The sequence below is a fragment of the Limulus polyphemus genome, unplaced genomic scaffold (genome assembly GCF_000517525.1).
Source record: "Limulus polyphemus unplaced genomic scaffold, Limulus_polyphemus-2.1.2 Scaffold1585, whole genome shotgun sequence".
NCBI lineage: Eukaryota > Metazoa > Arthropoda > Merostomata > Xiphosura > Limulidae > Limulus > Limulus polyphemus.
The window spans coordinates 30,988-40,525 of NW_013667195.1; the positions used below are offsets into that span (position 1 = coordinate 30,988).

At 30.2% G+C, this 9,538-nt stretch overlaps 1 protein-coding gene across 2 annotated transcripts in view; it reads right to left on the bottom strand.

Moving 5' to 3' along the window:
- The window catches only part of LOC106464195 (RRP12-like protein), a 150,038-nt gene that overhangs the window by 17,594 nt on the left and 122,906 nt on the right, over positions 1 to 9,538 (bottom strand). For both annotated transcript variants that reach the window (XM_013924320.2, XM_022391898.1), the window contains exons 26-29: positions 7,823 to 7,980; positions 7,520 to 7,611; positions 6,697 to 6,855; positions 2,979 to 3,163 (exon numbers count right to left, since the gene is read on the bottom strand). In XM_013924320.2, the coding sequence (XP_013779774.1) occupies positions 2,979 to 3,163; positions 6,697 to 6,855; positions 7,520 to 7,611; positions 7,823 to 7,980 (594 nt within the window). The remainder of the gene's footprint in view (positions 1 to 2,978; positions 3,164 to 6,696; positions 6,856 to 7,519; positions 7,612 to 7,822; positions 7,981 to 9,538) is intronic.

A 9,538-nucleotide genomic window follows, 5' to 3' on the forward strand; every position in this document is an offset into this window, starting at 1 on the left:
ATCAAAGATAACAGCAAGGAGATTGAATTCATTTGGGTTTCTATTTGTGGATATACAGGGAAAAGGCTTTTAGTGGAAATTTGTTACAGACCACCAAATGATACTGATGAAATGAGATTAAGATTTCAGCTGATAATTAGGGGTGATTTTAATTTCAGGCATATAGATTGGGAAATGATAGAGTCAAATTATGAGGGAGAAAGGTTTTTGGAAAATGTTCAAGATGGCTTTCTTCACCAATTAGTCAAAGAACCTACTAGAAACAATGCTATTTTAGATTTTAGTTTGCTTGTTTGTTATGAATTTTGTGCAAAGCTACACAAGAATTATCTGTTGTGAATTGGGCAGCTGAATTATTTGGAGATACTGATTAGATTTAGAAAATTTTTAAATATTCAAGGTAAACATATTCCTTATAAAAGAAAAGGGTAGCTGCAAGTAAAAACTAGGTTGGTTCAAAAAGAGTTGACAATTAAAGAAAAGCATCATAAATTTAAGAAATATAAATTTACTGGTATGACAGGAGACTTAGAAGATTATAGAAGATCAAGAAAGTTGGTGAAACAGAAAATTATGACATGTTTGTTTGTTTGTAATTAAGTACAAAGCTACACAATGGGCCATCTGTGCTCTGCCCATCATGGGTATCGAAATCCAGTTTCTAGCATTGTAACAAAAAAGATGTATTAGAAAAAGTTGGCTGAAAATGCAAAAATTAACTGTAAGGATTTCTTTGAATACATTAAGGGTAAACAAAATGTTAGGATGGGGTAGGACCCTTGAAGGATGATAAAGGAAAGCCTGTATCTGATGATTATGAGATGGTTGGATTATTAAATTTTGCTTTTTATTAGGTTTTTACTAATGAAGATTTAAGCATATTCCATATCTTGGGGGGGGGGGGGTTGTCACACAAGGAGAGGTTGAAATCTCTCTAATTGTTTTATCTTGAAAAAAGAAGAGTTAGGGGAATCTTATTGAGGTGTTTAAGATTGTAAAGGGAATTGAGAAACAGAATAGTAGAACTAGGGGACATATATATAAATGGTAGGAGTCATCTTTCATTATATTTTTCTAATAGGGTGGTTGGCTTTTGGAATGGGTTTCCTTCAGATGTTGTGGAGGCAGTAGATTAAAGCAAGTTTAAGAAAAAGCTTGATAAGTATATGAATGATAAGGGCTGGCTTTAAGATTTTTTCTAAATTCATTTATTTTAATTTACTTCAGAGGATGGAACAGCCAAGACAGTCCAATAAATCCCATGTTGTCTCAAAACATTACGTTATGTCTCATGCTGCTATGTGTCACATTCTCTTAAAATGCCTGCAATGGTCACTTACTCATGCAGAACTGTAAATCCCCATATAAATCCTTATTAAATTTTCAAAAAAACAATAAAAAAATAACTATTTTAACTCTATCCAAATCTAATTGAATATCAGGAATTGGATATACTAAATCCAACAAAAACTACTTTTTGTCTCATTGATAATAACAAATATATGTACTATGCACATCATCTGGACTGGAAAGCAATGACAACCAAACATTTAACTCAAATGTGGTACAATATATTTAATGCAATAACGTCAATCCTTAAGCTGGTGAACCAAGGAGGTTTCTTTTGTTGTTTTTTTTTACCTACAAAAAGTCAGTTAAGCCATTACCATACCAATCTTGAAAGTCAAGGTTCTGAAACGGAAAAACAAAGTTCAAGCAAAAGTTTTTAGTTGTGATGAGAGAAACCAAACCAAACTATCTAGAAGCAAACCCAAAAAGTATCTGCCATAAGGAGTGCATTTTTATTAATTAAAGTATAACAGCACACTCAAAGAAAAAATAGGTATAACAGAAAGTGAAGATTAGACATTTAAAAAACTAATTATTGGAGCAGGTTATGACCTAAGAAAACACGATAAATAAGGAAGGCGAACTCTTCCACAAGGAGAGAAAAGAACAAAGCATTGGGGATAGCATAAGAAAATTATTTGGTTATGTAAATATAACCTATCAGAGAAATATGTAAAAAGAAAAAACAACCAAATGCAAACAATGGTGTAAACATAAAGTACATATTCAAAGAAAAAGAAAAAACAAACAGCAATCCAACCTACTTTAATAAAGAAGTAAAAGACAAAAATTTTCACTCAAAATTAAGAGAATAAGAATTAAGTCCTTATTAACATTTCAAAGAAAAGAATACATCAGATTCTGACACGTTAACACACATAAATTATACAAACTGACAGAAACTTTTACAGCTCACCAGATAGGGGATTATTATTTTTTCTGTGAAAGTTAAATTGCAAATATGTTATTATACAATTGCTTGATTCAACAATATTTTGTTGAAAAAAAAATCAAGCATTTAAGGACAAAAAACAAAACTAATTTACATTCATATTTAATTATGCTTGTCATTCAACAATATGTTAGGCCTATTATTATTACTTGTAACACTCCATTTTAATCTAGTCCCTTAGAAATTTGTGAGAATAAGTAGACGATATAATAATATTTTAACCAGAGCTCTTCAGGCCAGCTGGGATACAACAAATACAGTAGTGGTCAGAACACCTTTTACAAGCTGGCAAAGCAGTATTATAATTAATTGTACTTGTACTTCTTTAACAATACATTCTTAATCTAGTGTTTTAAGGATTTTCAAGAATTAGAAAAATGTATAATAACAGTATTTCAACCACTTTATATTCATCATATCCACTGCTGATGAATAGTTTCACTCAATCCAGATCTCTTCAGATTGGCTGGAATAAGACGAATATAGTGTAGTTGAAATATTATTATTAGGCACTCTTCTAATTCTTTAAAATCCCTAAGGGACTAGATTAAAAATGTAGTGTTAAAAAAAAAGCTTAACATAATGTTGTACAACAAGTACAATTAATTATAATCATGCTTCACCAGCTTTTAAAAGGCATTCACATAATAACAACTGTTATTTTACATTCACTTACCCATAACTTTCTTGTTTGCTGATGGATCCAAGAAATCAACAATTTCCTTATCTGCATGTTCCTCAATCCAAGTTGCTCCTTTGACTTTGTTAGATAATCTTCTTACTGCTTTTTTTTTTGGTCTTTCTTTATTAAACATTTCCTCTTCTAAATCATCATCTGTATCCTGAAGTATTTCTTCAATCCTTTATTTAGAACAATATAAGCACATCGTCAATGAGCTGCACAATGGCTACAGAAAAGTGCATTAATAATTTATTATTAATTCTTTGAAAAATTATTGCTTTTAAGTGACATGAATATTTGTTTATTTAAAAAATTTTTGTGAACAGATATATAAAAAGCTATCTGTCCCCAGCTGTTCCTAATTTTGAACTAATAGACTAGAGGTAAAGCAGCTAGACAACAACACTTTCCATCAACTCTTGGTCTACTCTTGTCTGACTGAATAGAAGGAATTGATTGTAACTCTTATAGCTCATGCACTGCCTTAAGGTGCAGATCTTGTTTTTGCATCAGAGGGCAACATGATTATGAAAACATAACACACATGTATGTTTACATATCACAAAAATAGAAAACATCCAACTTCAATTTGTCAGTTATATTGAAAAAAATTCACTTTGTCACAGCTTACAAACATTTTTACTATTTCCATCAACTACTCGCAATATGGCTTATTTCTTAAATTAGAAAAATAAAACCCTTGTAGGTTTTGATATCTTGCTGGCTATCTAGTTAAGCATAACTTATTTTTGCTATAATCGTTCACTTTCTGTTTAGCTCTTTTAAACCATATATAAATATATCTTACACGTGAATCTTTCTTCCCAGTTTGAAAATAACTGATACATAAATATATCCAACATCATTTAGTTATGCATCTTTTGATTGTTTTATGCAGTGTAGTAAAACATTTTATTTACTGTCTCACCCGTTGGTAAACTAGTACGTGATGTAATCATGTCAAGATTAAAAAAATAATGTTCCACACAAAAATAAAAATTGTAATGGTCAAAACAGAAATAAACTATGCAAGTAAAAAAAACAACAAAACATGGGAGTTCCCATAATATAACATAAGTAAAAACAATAAAAAGTTCATAGAGATTAAAAATTTTTGACATAACACTTGATGATATGTATCTTACATTTTCAAAAAATTATATTTTCATGTTGGGTTTGAGTCTCATGAAACTTATGAACAACTTTATAGCCTTTTGAACATGGCAGCATGAGATAAATAGCTTCATAGTCTTTTGTACATGATGACACAAGGCAAGTTACTTCATAGTCTTTTGTGCATGATGTCATGAGACAAGTTACTTCATAGTCTTTTGTGCATGATGAGATGAGGCAAGTTACTTCACAGACTTTTGTGCATGATGATATGAGACAAGTTACTTCATAGTCTTTTGTGCATGATGAGATGAGGCAAGTTACTTCACAGACTTTTGTGCATGATGATATGAGACAAGTTACTTCATAGTCTTTCGTACTGATGACATGAGACAAGTAACTTCATATTCTTTTGTATGTGATGATACAAGACAAGTAAATTCATAGTCTTTTGTATGTGATGATACAAGACAAGTAAATTCATAGTCTTTTGAATGTGATGGTACAAGACAAGTAAATTCATAGTCTTTTGAATGTGATGATATGAGACAAATAACTTTTTAGTCTTTTGTAGGTAATGACACAAGACAAGCAACTTTTTAGTCTTTTGTACGTAATGACACGAGACAAGTAACTTCATAGTTCTTTGCATGTGTATACTGTGTTGTTGTTGGGCTTGTGATTCTTCTACAGTAGGTGTCTGTGACTTGTTGGCAATAAATTCAATGATAAATTCAAAATAATATATTCAGAACAAGTTAAATGTATGTACAACAAATTCTTTACATTATAGATATTATCATATCATAAACACTATATATAGTTCTCTTCTTGTCAAAAGTTCACTTAGGCCTATTCAATTGCTTTAGAATTTCAGTTGACGAGCCAAACAACCTTTCTCTATTTCTATTACACTAGTATTCTGTTTATAATTCACTTACAATTGTGGGGTGAGTTACCACAGTTGTATACTGCTCTTCCAGTAATTGTTTGGTCTTCTTTCTTCAAAATATCCTGTTTCTTTTGTCAAAATGCACTCAGGTTGATTCATTTACTTTAAAACCATGCTTTGATGGAATAAATTATACTTCTTATCTCCTTTTCTACTGTTAGTCTTACTCTAACATATTAAACGTTAGGTCTATCACTTCTAAGGCAGTTAACTTCATGCCAAACTTTTCCTTGGCCATGATTTTACTCTCTTCTACTATATACATGTTTATCACTAATTGTCTGCCCACCTTCTAGAAATCTCTATATTCTCAACGTCACTGTATTGCACATGACACTCAATAGTCTCAGCTTCAATAAATTATAAACACAACTTCCAACATCTGTCTGATTTTAACTCTCTTATTATAAAAAAACCCACTAAACGATTATAAAATATTAACTCACAAAATAAATTATTTAATACTACATACACTAGACAGTTTTATATATCATGACACAAGACAAGTAACTTCATGTTCTTTTGTATGTAATGACACAAGACAAGTAATTTTGTGGTCTTTTGTATGTAATGACACGAGACAAGTAACTTCGTGGTCTTTTGTATGTAATGACACGAGACAAGTATCTTCCTGGTCTTTTGTATGTAATGACATGAGACAAGTATCTTCGTGGTCTTTTGTACATAATGACACGAGGCAAGTAACTTCGTGGTCTTTTGTATGTAATGACACGAGACAAGTATCTTCCTGGTCTTTTGTATGTAATGACATGAGACAAGTATCTTCGTGGTCTTTTGTATGTAATGACACGAGACAAGTATCTTCCTGGTCTTTTGTATGTAATGACATGAGACAAGTATCTTCGTGGTCTTTTTTGCGTAATGACACGAGACAAGTAACTTCGTGGTCTTTTGTACGTAACGACATGTGACACGTAACTTCATAGTCTTTTGTACATAATGATGTGAGGTAAGCAAATCCACAGTCTTCTCTATGTGATGACATGAGGTAAGATCATGAGACTTTTAAACTTTTAACAAATATTGAAAAGTTAGAAACTTCTGTACAAAGAATGAAGGTTATGTTCTTTGATGACTACATGTTAATAAAATGCTGGATTTTACCAAGTGAACTTTCATAGCTAAAAGAAGATAATCTAAGTTGAGTAAAAAGAGAATAAAACATTTTTAACAAGTTGAGGAAAAATTTAGGAGGTATCTACAAGTTAAATAAAGTTTTATGAAAAGATTTATATTTTTTTCTTGTCACAAACCATTTCTGTGGTGTCATAAATCTACTTTGATTATATACTTGAAACTAAACTTAAATCAACACTGTAAAAATTATTAATCCTTAAAGAAATATGAGAGATAATTGCGATTCTGCTAATTAATGTTTTTTTGTATTTTGTTTGTTTGACTAAATCTATCAAAATTTTGCAATTATAAACATCATTAAAAATATTAACATATTCCTGCAAGTATAGCACAATGGAGTTCTGTGTATTCTTCACAATAATTGTAAAAATCTCTACTGATAATTGGTTAAAACAAGTTATCTCCTTTCTCACATAGCCAAAATGTAATAAATAATTATAAAACACTGACTTATTGTGGGTAAAAAAAAAACTGAATAATTTTACATACGATTCAGATTGTTTTTTCATTTTGAAAAAATCATCTTCCTCCCTTTCTTTTTCAGATTCCTTCATCTTTCTTTGGTGAGCCTTGTGAGCTTCTATTTTTCGAATGTTACTCAACATCTTGCAGTGTATGGGGGGAACCATTTTGGCAATCATTTCATATCTAAGTCACACAACAACCATTTTATCAAATATTATATTTTGCTGATGATATATTCCATATCCAATATCTTCAAAATTTCACTTAAATGTGCATCTAACAAAAGTTTTATCTTCTATGGAAAACTGTGATGAAAACTGCACAACTAATTTCATCCTTTAATACAAGTTAACTAAAAATCATCCCCAATTTTTATCCATCTCTTTCAGAAAACAGGTTACCAATGTTTTGCAGGTTATATTTTAATGGATTTTAAAAGTCTGTAAATCAAAAAAGTTAAGAATATTATATTAACATATATATTTAAAGCACAAAATCTGTGATTATTATGTAATGTACAGACTGGTAACCGGTATTAATATTCTACATGATCATATTTTACATTATCATTTTTTACGGCACAAAATTTTATGTTGTAATAACTGAAGTTTACAACAAAATAACTTAGGCTTTCTGTGAACTAAAAAACTGGATACTAAAATTGTTTAAGATAGTCCACATATTTTATCAAAGAAAATTTAAGTTCAGTAAATTTAATGTCATCTTATATTGACTACATGTAAATTTTAATACCATAAAAATAAAATATTTAGATTATATATTTTGAACAATTTAGATTTTCAACTGAACCATAAAACATATGTCTGAAACTCTGAACTGCTCTTACCCAAATTTTCTTACAAGTCGAATAAAAATCTCTTTAGTCTTGAATCGTAGCTGTCTCTGACTTTCATCAGAAACACTCACCAAACTTTTAACCTATAAGAATGGTATACAAGTTTGGGAACCAATTATAAAAGGGCACAATACTTCTATAATTAAAAATGTAACTGGAAATAAAATTACTTATTCTATATATCTGTGTTGTACTGTGTAAAATATACAAAAATAAATTAATATACAACTGTCTACATAAAAACCTTTTTCTCCATATATTATAAGAACTCTAAAATAAGCAAAACATTCTTACCAAAAATTCTACATGTTGAGCTAAATCATTCACACTGAGGGTTGAAAAGAGAATTTTCACAAAAGATAGTGCTGATTGAACAACCTCCCGGCTTCTTGACGTCAGCAAAAGACACATGTTTTCAACAAGTAAATGGACCAGTTCAGATGGCAATTGGTCTGATTAAAAGTAAAAATAAACAAAAATTTATAAAATCATTCCTAATAAGTTATTTTTAATGTAACCCTGGAATATTGCTATTAACTCTGTCATACTAGTAAGCACCTTTCATGTGTCAAGTGCACACCTGCATACCAAATTTCAAAATTTATGTTACAAAAATAATTTTACTTCTGTTTCAATAACTTGTAATTCAGTGTTTCAAAACTGATATTTTGTCATTTGTAATACTTACTTTAGCATATAATTTACAAAATAAAATTAATGTTCCAAAACTTTATGCAGCTTCGAGGAGTCTTTCCTGTAAACAATACTCTAACATATTACACATTAGGCCTATGTCAATCATTAGGTTTATCACTTCTACAATAGTTAACTTCAAACCGAATATTTTCTTGCCCATAACTCTACTCCCTTCTGCTATATTCTGTCTGCTGTTTCTGCTCGTCTCACACTATTTATAGATTTCTCATTTAATCATCTATCTGCCATCTAGAAATTTCTATATTCTCTATGTCAATGTATTGCACGTGACGTTTGATGGTCTCAACTTCAATGAATTATAAACACAAATTCCTACAATCACATTCTCCAGGAAGAATCAGGGTTCTCCAAAGAGCTGATAATAGATCCAAGCAAGAAGTCTCAAAGTCAACATTAATATAAGGATTTCTAACCTCCAGAGATATACCAGTCTGACCTTGTTGTAAGTATAGAATTGGTACCTCTCTTATTCAGTTAACTCTCTCAACACAGACCCCTCCTGCCATACCCACCTTTTACATCCTCTCTTTCACAATTCATTAATAGTTCTCTCTTATGTTTAATTATATATATTATCTATAACCAATAGAAAGTCAAGATTTTCATCTATCAAATGACATATTGTATAATGTTGTGTTCTGAACAGATAATCGTCATTTCACTTTGAGTACTAACATCATTCCTGTGCGAAAGTTAACGACTAGCTTGGATGAATTTGTAATGGCTCTTGTCACATAGTTAGAAAGCCAGGAAAATTATTAGAAGTGAATTTGTCTACTTTTTGCATGTTATTAGTCTGTATTCTTTGGTGTATTAGTTAATTAAGTAAAAATTGTTAAGTGCTTTACTATAATCACTAAAAAAAATCAGACTTAACTCTCCTCAACAATTGAGGGCAAGAAAAAAGAAGATTGGGTGAGTACTTTATTTCTTGTTTTTCATATTTATTCTTTACTTATTATTAATAAAAGTAACTAAAATTAAAATTACAGACATTTTTAAGTCATTTAAGACTAGAATAGGTAAAATAAGTAATAATAATAATAATATAATTAAAATGGTTCATGAAGCACGCACATGGGCAGCTCGTGAGTAATGTAATTCGATAGCGTAACGTGAGCTGCAAGTTCCCCCGAGTGATTTACAACTTATAATGGCACAGATAGCAGTTAGACATGGTTCAAACAGCAATAAAACAATAAAATTTAATTAAATAGATTTATAATGTTACAAACTAAGAGCTACTTAGGATAAATGAATGTAGTTTCATGTTACAATTTGAAGTCATTCTAG